Source organism: Rhinatrema bivittatum, chromosome 9 (assembly GCF_901001135.1).
Source record: "Rhinatrema bivittatum chromosome 9, aRhiBiv1.1, whole genome shotgun sequence".
NCBI lineage: Eukaryota > Metazoa > Chordata > Amphibia > Gymnophiona > Rhinatrematidae > Rhinatrema > Rhinatrema bivittatum.
Window position 1 is genome coordinate 180117659 of NC_042623.1, and position 14955 is coordinate 180132613.

The window sequence follows — 14955 nt, forward strand, 5'->3', positions numbered from 1 at the left end:
GAACATGGTCCGTGAGCACTGGGGGCACAGACGAAAGCTGGACGCCATAAAAAAATAACCGGCGCATGGTCAATGATTGGGGGCCACCGAGAAGTGGGATGCCGGGAATCGACCACGAAGAGAAAGGTAAAACACGTTTTTCCTATCACGCCAAGTAGAGACACCGACTGCAAAGGGGAACCCGTCAATGAAACGGGAAAAAAATCCTGATTAGAGACAAAAAACGAAAAAGAAGCAGAGCTCCAAAAGCCGCGAGGCAACTGCACCGTGGAAAAAGAGAGAATGAAGGGGGACCTTGCATGGATAGTGGCAAGTTTTCCATGCCGGGCTCCATCTGATGATGTCACCCATATGTGAAGACTACCATCCTGCTTCTCCTAGGAGAATGCTCTGTCCCTGGTAGGTATTTTGTAGGAGGATGATTTGATACCAGAAAGAAACATGATTTCTGTTTTAGGAATGTTAAACTTAGACTTCCAGTGATGACATGAGCAGGGAATCACATTTTAAAACAGCGATTCTGCACCGTTTTTGCTCCAGAGGGCTTCCCACACGTCAGCTCCCCAGTAGATGCGCCAAGGTTGGAATGCGCCAGCGGACCACGAAGAGCGGCGTGGATCGTCAGCAGAGTACTCCCAAAATGGGGGCCACACCGGAGACTCCCAAAATGTTGGCGGCAATATCCGATGAAGTGTTGCAGCAAATTTCTCGAAGTGTGACATCGGCGCTGGATGCAAGATTAATTAAAATTCAGACCTCGATGGATGACCTTAAAGGCACTTTGGAGGGGCAGTCTAAGTGGCTGGATCAAGCGGAGCAGGTACTTTCTGATTATGGGGACAGGCTGGCAGACTCAGAGTGCCACATGGTAGAGCTGCAGGCCCAACAAAAAACTGCTGGATAGACTGGAAGACCAGGAAAATAGAGGCCGGCGCAACAATCTTAAAATCATTGGCCTCCCAGAATCAGTAAGAGCTGGCATCCTTTGTGGAGACGGAGCTCCCTGGTCATGTAGGCCTGCTGCTGCCTGATGACAAGTTGCGCTGTGAGAGGGTTCATCGGGCGGGCCCACCACTTGTGGCAGATAGTAAACCTAGACCGGTCCATGGCGCGAATTCTCAACTGGTCAGGCAAAACCCAGCTATTTCATGCCTTCCGACAGCAACCCTCGGTGGAATACCAAGGCCATAAGATACTGCTCTTTAATGACTTCTCAGCGGCTACAGTGGCGCAGAGGAAGATGGTGTCCCCGGCCTGCTCTGATTTGCACAAGCGGGGAATCTGCTTTGCCCTCCTTTATCCGGCAAAGTTACGGGTGCACCTTGATAACAGTGTTTTTCTTTACCTCAAAAAAGGAAGCCTCATCATTCTTAGCAACGCTGGAAAATCCTGGCGCGGTCTGAATTACCCTTATTTGTTTATCCATTGATGGCTAGTGACTGGCATCTAAAATTCGCATGGATGGCAGTAGGTGGTCAGCTCCCAGCAGGGGATGGGGGACCATCGATCTAAACTCTCTATGATCCTGACAGTGCCAGAGTTGTATCGGTTGTTACCAACACTTATCTGTTCTGCTCTCTCCCGTGCCAGGCCTGAATGTTTTCACTGGGTATCAGAGATATAGAACATGGCCAGGCAGGTTTAAGGACCTTGCCATTATCCTAGGTTATAAGTTCTTTTCATATTTAGGAGGGGGGCCGGAGTGCTAAGAAAGTGGTTACTATCCCCTCTCAAACAATGGTAATGGTTTCTCGGGTGTAGTACCTCCTTTACAAGGCCCTCTTTCTCCCTCAGCAGTGTCTCGCCCTCCTGTCGTGCAGTCTCCATGCTCTTCTCTAGTTGAACAATGGTGGATTCCTGAAGTTCCTTCTGCGTAGCCAATTTCTCTTCAACAAGGCCGGCTCTCTTCTTGCACTCAGTGTGCTGTGTGTACAAGGACTTCCTGTGCAGGAGAACAATGGGCACAAATGAGCCAAGGCAGAGACAAAGGTAGGAAAGCATAGGCAGGAGTTTGCTGCGCAGGTCCCTCTGGTAGATTCTCAGGAATCTCAAGAATTCCTGGCTCAAGAGCAAAAAACTAGAAGAGCTGCTTCACAGCATTCCCTTAAAACATCTGCAGTGGAAGAAGACGGCTGCTGACACTCACAGCTCCCTCTCAAGTTGCAGCCGCTCCCTCTGTGCATTCTGCAGCTCTGCTGTGATGTTGGCCCGGGCTGCATCCAGAAGAAGGTCCTGCTCTTGGAGCTTCTGTGCCATGTCTTCCCGTTCTGCCTATGGGGGAGCAACAACACAAAAAAGAAAGAATGGAATTACATGCAACCCTCCTTAAAGACCACTTCCTATGGAGACCATGGCTCCCACATGTCCTGCAGCAACAGCAGCACATCTGCATAGGGTGGGGAGGGGTCCCACATGCCTCGCAGTGACATCAGCACACCTGCAGACTGGGGGAAGGTGAGAGCTCCCACATGCCTTATGGTGACATCAGCACCCCCACAGATAGGGGCTCCCACATGCCCCGCAGTGACACCGGCACACCTGCAGACTGGGGGAAAAGAAAATTACTCCTTACCTGCTAATTTTCATTCCTGTAGTACCAAGGATCAGTCCAGACGGTGGGTTATGTCCCCGTCCAGCAGATGGGAGTCAGACAAGGCTTCGCAGGGTGCTGGCATAAGTACATGTGCACCCTTTGCAGGAGCTCAGTATCGAGTATATCAAAGCCAAAAACAAGCTATCAAGGCTGGATCAAGTGTAACAATCATAAAAAACAATAGCCCAAATGAGGCAAATGGCGCCAGAATTGAGAACTTGCAGAACGAACTAGAGAACAGACTCGCAAGTCAACAGGAACTAGAGAGAAATCGGGCACAAACGCCCAACAGGTATAAGAAAACGAGGTGCAGTGGAGATATCGAGCAGGTATGGTAACGAGAGGCGAGCATCTGGACTGATCCTTGGTACTACAGGAACGAAAATTAGCAGGTAAGGAGTAATTTTCTTTTCCCTGTACATACCAGGATCAGTCCAGACGGTGGGATGTATCAAAGTTTCCCTACACTGGGTGGGCCCTTGAAAGCCCTGCTCGAATGACCTTGGCACCGAAACACCCCGTGGACGATGAGGGTAAATGCAATCGGTAATGGCATGCAGAGGTATGGAGCGACTTCCAGGTCGCCGTTCTACATATCTCTTGTGAGGAGACGGACTGTACCTCGGCCCAGGAAGCAGCCTGAGAGCGAAGGGAATGTGCCTTAATCCCCCGTGGAGGCTCTCGACCTGCACCTATGTACGCTGAGACTATAGCTTCCTTCAGCAACCTGGCAATCGTGGTATTCGAGGCCGGGGAACCCTTCCTCGGTCCCGACCACAACACAAACAAATGGTCGGAGACTTGAAAATCATTTGTGACCTCCAAATAGTGAATGAGGATCCGCTTGACGTCCAAAGAATGCAGGTGCCCCGAATCCCCCTCTGGGAAGGAGGGGAGCTCGACCGTCTGATTGAGGTGAAAAGATGAGACGACTTTGGGAAGAAAGGAGGATACTATGCGTAGCGAAACCCCGGAATCCGTGAACCGGAGATAGGGTTCCCTACAGGAGAGCGCTTGGAGCTCCTAGATGCGGCGAGTGGAACTTATGGCCACCAGGAAAACAGTCTTGAGTGTGATGTCCTTAATGGAGGTGTTCTGAAGAGGCTCGAAAGGAGGACCCGCCAGGGACCGAAGAACCAGGTTAAGGCTCCAAGAAGGAAACGGATCCCGAACGGGAGGCCATAAGTGTTTCACTCCCTTGAGAAAACGGGCGATGTCCGGTTGTCCCAATAGAGATGACTGGTCTGCATACTGGAGAAGCGAGCCCAGGGCAGCGACCTGAACCTGCAGGGAGTTGTAGGCGAGTCCCTTGTCCACTCCGTCCTGGAGGAATGCCAGGATCTGAGGAACGGAAGCCCTTGAAGTATGAGTATCATGCGCTGCGCACCAAGCCTCAAAAATCTTCCAGACCCGCACGTAGGTAACAGAAGTCGAGGAGATAGAGAGGTATATAGATGAGACCTTCAGGGACATAGTAGTCCAGTCCCAACTTCAGACTGGCAGCCCTGGTGCTGCCTTGGAGGAAGAAGGTCTCATAATGGGAGAGCACCAACCAGGTGTAGCAGGAAAGGATCCTGTAGCAAGGACCTGCTCTCTAGGTGATGCATTGTCCTTTCGCACTGAGGATATCTCCCCAAGGCCTACTGCCCAGGAGGGAAGGGTTAGGTCGGCCGTCATAGTTGGTGATTCGATTATTAGGAATGTAGATAGCTGGGTGGCGGATGGGCGTGAGGATCGCCTGGTAACATGCCTACCTGGTGCGAAGGTGGCGGACCTCACGCGTCACCTAGATAGGATTTTAGACAGTGCTGGGGAGGAGCCGGCTGTCGTGGTACACGTGGGCACCAACGACATAGGAAAATGTGGGAGGGAGGTTCTGGAAGCCAAATTTAGGCTCTTAGGTAGAAAGATTAAATCCAGAACCTCCAGGGTAGCATTCTCTGAAATGCTCCCTGTTCCACGTGCAGGTCACCAGAGGCAGGCAGAGCTCCGGAGTCTCAATGCGTGGATGAGACGATGGTGCAAGGAAGAGGGATTCAGTTTTGTTAGGAACTGGGGAACCTTTTGGGGAAGGGGGAGTCTCTTCCGAAGGGATGGGCTCCACCTTAACCAGGGTGGAGCCAGACTGCTAGCGCTAACCTTTAAAAAGGAGATAGAGCAGCTCTTAAACTAGAACAAAGGGGAAAGCCGACAGTCGCTCAGCAGCGCATGGTTCGGAGAGATGTATCTTTAAAGGATACTAATGATGTATTAGAATTAGGGCATCCCGACAGTGAGGTTCCAATAATGAGAAAAGTAGTCCAAGTGCCTGTAACTAAAAACTCACCTGAGCTAAAAAATTCTAACTTATCCCTATCAATTAAAAAGCAGAATAAAAATACAAACAAAAAACAAACTTTGAAATGTTTGTATGCTAATGCCAGAAGTCTAAGAAGTAAGATGGGAGAATTAGAATGTATAGCAGTAAATGATGACATAGACTTAATTGGCATCTCAGAGACATGGTGGAAAGAGGATAACCAATGGGACAGTGCTATACCGGGGTACAAATTATATCGCAATGACAGAGAGGAGCAGTCGGGAGGAGGTGTGGCGCTTTATGTCCGGGATGGCATAGAGTCCAACAGGATAAACATCCTGCATGAGACTAAATACAAAATTGAATCTTTATGGGTAGAAATCCCTTGTGTATCAGGGAAGACTACAGTGATAGGGGTATACTACCGTCCACCTGGTCAAGATGGTGAGATGGACAGTGAAATGCTAAGAGAAATTAGGGAAGCTAACCAAATTGGTAGTGCAGTAATAATGGGAGACTTCAATTACCCCAATATAGACTGGGTAAATGTATCATCGGGTCATGCTAGAGAGATAACGTTCCTGGATGGAATAAATGATAGCTTTATGGAGCAATTGGTTCAGGAACCGACGAGAGAGGGAGCAATTTTTAGATCTAATTCTCAGTGGAGCACAGGACTTGGTGAGAGAGGTAACGGTGGTGGGGCCGCTTGGCAATAGTGATCATAATATGATCAAATTTGATTTAATGACTGGAAAAGGAACAGTGTGCAAATCCAAGGCTCTCGTGCTAAACTTTCAAAAGGGAAACTTTGATAAAATGAGAAAAATTGTTAGAAAAAAACTGAAAGGAGCAGCTACAAAAGTAAAAAATGTCCAAGAGGCGTGGTCATTGTTAAAAAATACCATTCTAGAAGCACAGTCCAGATGTATTCCACACATTAAGAAAGGTGGAAAGGGAGGATCACGTGATGTGGTGAGCAGGAAAGAGGTCTTTCCTTGAGCTCCGGGCGTCTGCTCCCACAATTGCTTACCATCTGCCTGATATCCGCGACGAGCATACAAAAAAACCCCCTTCCTGGACACGAGCATATGTCCATCGTCCGTTATATGTATAAATCGCCCTCGGCTATGGCTGCTAGAGGTACAAAAAAAGACAAAGAAAAATCGCGAGGAGCTGAGGCCAAAATGGCGCTCGGGGCCGACTCGGCGGAGGAGAGTACCCATGCGGGAATTACCTTGGCGGACATCAAAGAAACGGTCTGCTCTGCCCTCGATGAAAAATTTGGAGAAAAAATTGCAGGGATCGAGGAACGGCTTACTGAAGTGTGCTCAGCCCTCACTGAATTCACACCACGGATAGAGCAAGTTGAAGGCCGCGTATCAAAGCTTGAAGATGACTGCCTCGTGGTGCCTACTACCCTTCAGGCGCACAACACTAAAATTCAGGCCCTTGAACAAAAGCTGGATGATCTTGAGAACAGAGATCGCAGGGTAAATCTACGTTTCCTCGGTTTCCCTGAAAGTGTAGCAGATAGCGAATTGTGCACTCTACTTGAAAAATGGCTACCGGAGGAACTCGAGCTGCCGGCGCTGCAGGGAGGCCTTGTGATCGAGCGGGCTCATCGAGTCGGCCCCAAGAAAGACGGCGTAACACGGCCCCGCATTGTAATTGCCAAGCTACTCAACTATCGCCACAAGCAAGATATTTGGCTGGCTTACCGTGCAAAGAAGGAGATAATGTATAATGGGGTGAAAATCCGAGTTTTCCAGGATTACTCGCTGCGTGTTTCTGAACAGAGGAAAGCGTTCGCCCCCATATGCACAGAGCTCTACAACCGCCAGGTACGTTTTTCTTTATTGTATCCAGCGAAACTGAAAATATGGGGTGCAGATAAAATCCGGCTTTTTGATACACCGGAGGCCGCTAAACAATTTCTCCAGCAGCCGTAGCGCTTCCCAGGACAGATTAGTACTATGGCTTTTTACAACACGGACCCAAAACCGTATCCTAACCATCAGTTCTCTAACTATACGGTTGCTGGCTGAACTTCTAGGGAGGTGCCTGAAAAATAGCCGCGCGTTTTGGAAGCAGCTTCAACTGTTGCGCTATGGCTCTATTGGACCTTACAAATTGCGTTTCTTGAAGGACTCTGCCAGGGCAACTATTCCTTAGCATCTTGGCTAGTGAGCCTTGTTCTGCGGGTTCTCCCCTTGTTATACCAAGACATATGGAGCCAGACATGAGGGGCTCTAATGGTGAACTAGACTCTCATCTGGCAAAGACACCCGCTTGTTTTGTTTTGCTTCTTTTGGTTATGGACTATTTCCATCTTGGATCTTCAGACTACAGTACCTGTGGGCAGAAGGACTGTCTTACTGTTTTGGTGGAAGTTCCACTCTTCATCAGTTTTTAATTTTCCTTATTCTTCAAGGTTTTACAGGGTATGCGGCTAACGCCATATGTAGGGGAGTACTGTATTGTTTTGATTATGTTCTTTGTTATGTATGCACCTGTCATAGGGGGAGTGAGATGCCCGTACACATTTTACTCGTGTTCTCCTAACCACAGTAATAGTGGTTTCAATGCAGATTGGGAAGGGGAAAGGGGGAAAAGGGGGGGGGGGGGGGAAAGGGGGGGGCAAGGGAAGCGGGGGGGAAGGAGCCTGCGGGGGGGGGGAGACAGCCCTTACTATTTTTTCAGGGAGCTGGTTTTTATGTTGTGCTGGGAGGTAGGGAGGTCAGGCTGGGGGCCTTCCTGCTCTTAGATAAGCCACCTTGTCAGGGCCCTGGGTCCTGGGTGTCCTGGAACCATTTTGACAATGGATAAAATCGTGTCATGGAATGTGAATGGACTGGGTTCACCCATTAAACGTAAGAAAATCCTTAATCATCTACGCCGTCTACAGACCGACATAGCCTGCCTCCAGGAAACACACCTGTCAGCGCTGGAGAGCGCAAAATTGCGAAGAGATTGGGTGGGCACCTGTATCTCCTCTGCAGCGCAAGGGAAAAAAGGAGGGGTGGCGGTGCTCATCCACAAAAATATTAACTTTAAGGTCACTACCCAAGTTATTGATTCTGAGGGCCGATACGTTTTGATCTCTGGCTCGTGGAATGATACCTTAGTTACCATCTGCAATGTCTACGCCCCCAATGAATATCGCCACAGCTTTTTTGAAAATCTGGGAAATTTACTACTTACTCATATGCAAGGTACTTTGCTGCTCATGGGCGACTTCAACTGCGTCCATGATGCCAGTGTGGACCGTAGCCCCCCGATACTTCAAACACCCTCTAAAAAGTTAAAGGGCATCGCGTACCTTTGTTCCCAACTGGGGCTTGTCGATATATGGAGGGTGCTACATCCCACTGAGAAGGACTACACGCATGTTTCCAGGGCGCATGCATCATTATCCCGCATAGATTATATTTTGGTCTCCCAAAGTAGTTTTGGCCGCATAGTCTCTGCTACTATCGAAACACAGGTAATTTCTGATCATTCCCCAGTTACGTTACAGATGACTACCACACGCACCACAGATGGTTCCCGTATGTGGCGGTTCCCTGCTCAGCTCAAAAAGAACACTCAATTCCAGACTTTCTTGCGAACTAAGTGGGATGAGTTTCTTAAGCATAACCATCAACATACCGATAACCCTCAACTCTTATGGGAAACGTCTAAGGCTGTCTTGCGTGGTGAAATAATATCATTTACACACTCCTTGCGCAAGCGCCTCCATTCTGACATCCTGGCTTTGGAACAGCAACTACGTTTTCATAAACTCACCATGCTTTCAACTCCGGGCCACCCGAAGACGGAATATTATCACACGCTGAACCAACTTAATACTCTACTGCATACCAGAGCGCAACAACAAATTGATAGAGGGGAACAAAACTTCTTCCAATTCGGCAATAAGGCTGGTCGTCTGCTTGCCAACCTGGTTCGGGTTGAGCGTTCGAAAACCTTTATCTCCCGAATGAAAGATGCCCGAGGCAATCTGGTCTCACAAAAAACCGATGTCTGTGATGTATTCCGGGAATTTTATACCACATTATACGCTGAAGAGCCTGATGAAAACAGATCAGCGGAAGAGGAATTTTTTAAGGATATTTCGCTTCCTCAGCTTTCTCAATCTCATCTGGAGTTTCTTAACCGTCCTATTCAACCTATAGAGGTCTCCAACGCCATTGCCGTAGTCCAAACAGGGAAATCCCCAGGGCCGGATGGCCTATCCTATGATTTCTATAAACTACTGCGCATGCAAATCACCGATACGCTGACCGCCTTTTATAGGGATGGCCTACATAAAAATCTATTTCCCTCTGATTTTAATCTGGCTCATATCACTATATTACCTAAACCTGGTAAAGATCCCTTATTACCGGGTTCTTACCGCCCAATCTCACTGCTGAATTGCGATCTAAAAATACTGGCAAAGGTTCTGGCCGATCGTCTCAACCAACTCTTGCCTCAACTCATCTCGCATAATCAGGTGGGCTTTGTAAAAGGCCGCACGGGAAATGCCAATATGATAAAACTGATTACGGCTATGAAACTATGTCGCTCGACCCGGACCCCAGCATTAGCCATCGGATTTGACTCCGAAAAGGCCTTCGATCGGGTTTCCTGGAAATACATGTTTTTTGCATTACGTGCTTTGGGATTTCAAGGAGCTTTTTTGAAATATGTTGCCCTTCTTTACCACAATCCAATCTCCAGAATAGTAGCCAACGGCCTGGTATCCAAGAATGTGCCTATTTGTAGAGGGGTTCGACAGGGTTGCCCCCTGTCTCCCCTACTGTACATACTAGCCATCGATCCTCTTCTCCGGAAGATCGACGCGAGCCCTAAGATCACAGGCTTCGGAGGGCCAGCACATACATTTAAGGTTGCAGCCTTCGCTGATGACATCTTGATTTTTATTTTGAACCCAGAAATTTCGCTGCCCGAAGTACTTCGACTGCAAGAACTTTTCGGTACCTTTGCTGGACTAAAAATCAACCATGAAAAATCCGAAGTTGTTGACGTGATAGGCACGCTCCGACATACTTGGACTGGCGCTTTCCCTCTACGCTGGGTCGAAACCACGCTCAAATATCTAGGGATTCGTATTCCAACTGACATTGATGAGCTTTATAGCGCCAATATAACCCCTCTATTAGCCCAAACTTCTAAAACACTCGAACGATGGCAAGCCTTGCCGCTATCCCTGAAAGGGCGGATACAGCTTTTTAAAATGATACTCCTGCCCAAATGGCTGTACATACTCCAGATGGTACCTTTATGGATCACCAAGAAGGATTTACAAGGCATCAACAAAGCCATCCGCACCTTCCTTTGGAAAGCGAAAAAGCCACGTATATCGTTGGAAATACTGTACAGACCAGTAGAGGAAGGAGGGTTGGGATGCCCGAACATCCTCTGGTATAATATGGCAAGTAATTTACGATTAGTCCGGGATATGCTTTTGTCCACTTCAACTTATGTCCCCTGTCAGGTACTGGCCGCCTGGTACCACATTACAAGACTAAACCCTTTCTTACAGCTGGATTCCAGCCGCCTACCAAAGGATATTAAATTTAACCTTCTGTTGCAGACTGGACGGAGAGTATGGGGTCAACTCCTTAAATACCTTGCAATCCCCTCCCGACTAACACCCTTTCTCTCAATAGCCCACAACCCAGACTTTCCGCCGGGAGTACAAACCTCTCATTTTCAGGGCTGGCATCGGCTGGGATTGCGGTATATATATCAACTTTTTTCGGATACCTCCTCACAACTCAGACCCTTTGCTGCATTGCAGAGCCAATACGGACTTTCGATTGAACATTACTTTGCACTTCTTCAAATTCAACATTACATCTCCAGCCGACGAGATTGTTTTCTGATTTCTCCATCCTTTCTCAAGCTTCGAGAGCTCTTCCCAGTTTGCCCTACCCAGAAACTGAATATTACGTGGTATTATAAAGCCCTGGCGAAGCTAGAAGCCTCGGACCCCACACAACAGCTATTTGCCAAATGGGCGCAATGGCCACCCTTCAATCTATCCTTTAAACAGTTCCATTCCCTTTTCGAGAGTACCAGATATATCAGCGATAATGCGCTCTTACAGGAAACGCACTATAAATTCCTCTGGCAATTCTTCTTCTCTCCATCGATGGCCCATAAGCTCCATATTGCTCCTACGGACACCTGCCCCAAATGCCGGACACATGTGGGCACCTATGTTCATTGCTTCTGGGAATGTCCGGTCATATTTACCTTTTGGAAAAACCTTGCCCATTTGTGCTCTCTGATTCTGGGGCACACACTACCGGTGGACCCAAATTTTTGGCTTTTTGGGTCTCATGTTTCCCTGACCTGGAGTGTTTCCTCTTCCACCGCCTTATACCTACACAGGGCGGGACTTTTGGGCAAGAAACAAATCCTAGTGCACTGGCTATCGGATCAACCACCCACTGTAGACGCATGGTTCTCCAGACTGATTTCTTTGTGCAGCCTAGAATATGCCACAGCTCGGAATACCTCTTTTAAGAAATTTAAGGCAATCCAGGACATATGGGAACCCGTATTCATGTATTTAAAACCTGTCGTTCACTCTGGTTTGTAGACATGGATGAGCTCTTTACGCATTTAACAACTCATATGCCCAGACGTTTCACAACTTTTATGCCCAAATGGAATACTTTTTTGTAAACTACCTACTTTTTAGGATTGGGGGATCACATTGACTGCTCTCTGATGCACATGAGCTGTCTCCACAGCAGGCATGATGGGGGGGGAGGGTGGTAGGGAGGTGGTGGGGGTCTCAGGGTTTAAGGGAGGGTAAGGGGTGGGGGAGGGAATTGATTACTTGATCTATTGGTAATAGTTATGGTCTTAGTTCACTTTATAATAATTGCATGCGGTTCTGCCTATTTCCACTTCTGTATGCCACTCATTTAGTATAAGCACTTGGGAGGTTACCCAATTTGGCAACTCCATCTTTGACACCGATGACTGCAAAATATGGTAGTTTTCATTGTTTGTTTTTCATTTTGCATCCATTGTACTGGTTGTATATGACTGATACGTTCTCTTTACATTTTTGTAAGCATATCTATGTTTCAAAAATTAATAAAAATATATTTCAAAAAAAAAAAAGAAAGGTGGAAAGAAGGCAAAACGATTACTGGCATGGTTAAAAGGGGAGGTGAAAGAAGCTATTTTAGCCAAAAGATCTTCATTCAAAATTGGAAGAAGGATCCAACAGAAGAAAATAGGATAAAGCATAAACATTGGCAAGTTAAATGTAAGACATTGATAAGACAGGCTAAGAGAGAATTTGAAAAGAAGTTGGCTGTAGAGGCAAAAACTCACAGTAAAAACTTTTTTAAATATATCCGAAGCAGAAAGCCTGTGAGGGAGTCAGTTGGACCGTTAGATGATCGAGGGGTTAAAGGGGCACTTAGAGAAGATAAGGCCATCGCGGAAAGATTAAATGATTTCTTTGCTTCGGTGTTTACTGAAGAGGATGTTGGGGAGGTACCCGTAATGGAGAAGGTTTTCATGGGTAATGATTCAGATGGACTGAATCAAATCACGGTGAACCTAGAAGATGTGGTAGGCCTGATTGACAAACTGAAGAGTAGTAAATCACCTGGACCGGATGGTATACACCCCAGAGTTCTGAAGGAACTAAAAAATGAAATTTCAGACCTATTAGTAAAAATGTGTAACTTATCATTAAAATCATCCATTGTACCTGAAGACTGGAGGATAGCAAATGTAACCCCAATATTTAAAAAGGGCTCCAGGGGCGATCTGGGAAACTACAGACCGGTTAGCCTGACTTCAGTGCCAGGAAAAATAGTGGAAAGTGTTCTAAACATCAAAATCACAGAACATATAGAAAGAAATGGTTTAATGGAACAAAGTCAGCATGGCTTTACCCAGGGCAAGTCTTGCCTCACAAATCTTCTTCACTTTTTTGAAGGAGTTAATAAACATGTGGATAAAGGTGAACCGGTAGATATAGTATACTTGGATTTTCAGAAGGCGTTTGACAAAGTTCCTCATGAGAGGCTTCTAGGAAAAGTAAAAAGTCATGGGATAGGTGGCGATGTCCTTTCGTGGATTGCAAAACTGGCTAAAAGACAGGAAACAGAGAGTAGGATTAAATGGGCAATTTTCTCAGTGGAAGGGAGTGGACAGTGGAGTGCCTCAGGGATCTGTATTGGGACCCTTACTGTTCAATATATTTATAAATGATCTGGAAAGAAATACGACGAGTGAGATAATCAAATTTGCAGATGACACAAAATTGTTCAGAGTAGTTAAATCACAAGCAGATTGTGATAAATTGCAGGAAGACCTTGTGAGACTGGAAAATTGGGCATCCAAACGGCAGATGAAATTTAATGTGGATAAATGCAAGGTGATGCATATAGGGAAAAATAACCAATGCTATAATTACACAATGTTGGGTTCCATATTAGGTGCTACAACCCAAGAAAGAGATCTAGGTGTCATAGTGGATAACACATTGAAATAGTCGGTTCAGTGTGCTGCGGCAGTCAAAAAAGCAAACAGAATGTTGGGAATTATTAGAAAAGGAATGATGAATAAAACGGAAAATGTCATAATGCCTCTGTATCGCTCCATGGTGAGACCGCACCTCGAATACTGTGTACAATTCTGGTCGCCGCATCTCAAAAAAGATATAATTGCGATGGAGAAGGTACAGAGAAGGGCTACCAAAATGATAAGGGGAATGGAACAACTCCCCTATGAGGAAAGACTAAAGAGGTTAGGACTTTTCAGCTTGGAGAAGAGATGACTGAGGGGGGATATGATAGAGGTGTTTAAAATCATGAGAGGTCTAGAACGGGTAGATGTGAATCGATTATTTACTCTTTCGGATAGTAGAAAGACTAGTGGACACTCCATGAAGTTAGCATGGGGCACATTTAAAACTAATCGGAGAAAGTTCTTTTTTACTCAACGCACAATTAAACTCTGGAATTTGTTGCCAGAGAATGTGGTTCGTGCAGTTAGTATAGCTGTGTTTAAAAAAGGATTGGATAAGTTCTTGGAGGAGAAGTCCATTACCTGCTATTAAGTTCACTTAGAGAATAGCCACTGCCATTAGCAATGGTTACATGGAATAGACTTAGTTTTTGGGTACTTGCCAGGTTCTTGTGGCCTGGATTGGCCACTGTTGGAAACAGGATGCTGGGCTTGATGGACCCTTGGTCTGACCCAGTATGGCATTTTCTTATGTTCTTATGTCTTCCGGGCCTTAAGGAGCGTCGAAATTACGGCTTGAGGGTATCCTCTGCGGCGGAGACGACACTGTTCAAAAGCCAGGCCACAATACAGAAGCATTCTGCCTGGACGAAAAATACTGGCCCCTGATGAAGCAGTTGCGGAAGATGGCCCAACCGAACCAGGCCGTCCACCGCCAGGTGGACTAGATCTGCAAACCAAGGACGCCATGGCCACTCGGGAGCCACCAGATTGACAGACCCCCGAGGAAGCTCTATTCTCCGAAGGACCTTGCCCACTAGGGGCCAGGGGGGAAAAACGTAGAGTAGAACGTGGTCCGGCCAGGGGAGCACTAGAGCGTCCACTCCTTCCGCACCGTGCTCTCGCCTGCGGCTGAAGAACCGAGTTGCTTTGGTATTGAGGGACGTCGCCCTGAGGTCCAGTTGTGGCGTCCTCCAGCGATTGCGAAGATGCATGGCTTCGTCAGAGAGGGACCAGTCCCCGGGGTCCAGTTGCTGACGACTCAGGTAGTCGGCCTGAATGTTGTCTACACCCGCAATGTGCGATGCTGCCAGGCGCGCTACATGCTTCTCCGCCCACGACATTAGGTGGGTGGCTTCGAGCGACATGTGCCGGCTCTTCGTGCCTTCTTGGCAATGGATATACGCTACGGTCGTCGCGTTGTCCGATAGGATCCACCGCTCGATTCCGCAGCAAGGGTAAGAAGTGCATGAGGGCCAGACACACCGCCCTTGTTTCCAGGCGATTTATCGGCCAAGCTGCTTGTTCCTTCGTCCACAGCCCCTGTGCT

General features: G+C 47.3%; 1 protein-coding gene across 1 annotated transcript in view; it reads right to left on the reverse strand.

Moving 5' to 3' along the window:
* The window catches only part of VWA5B2 (von Willebrand factor A domain containing 5B2), a 453973-nt gene that overhangs the window by 405036 nt on the left and 33982 nt on the right, over positions 1 to 14955 (reverse strand). Inside the window, exons 9-10 of the mRNA XM_029617330.1 lie at positions 2147 to 2271; positions 1765 to 1942 (exon numbers count right to left, since the gene is read on the reverse strand). Of these exons, the coding sequence (XP_029473190.1) occupies positions 1765 to 1942; positions 2147 to 2271 (303 nt within the window). The remainder of the gene's footprint in view (positions 1 to 1764; positions 1943 to 2146; positions 2272 to 14955) is intronic.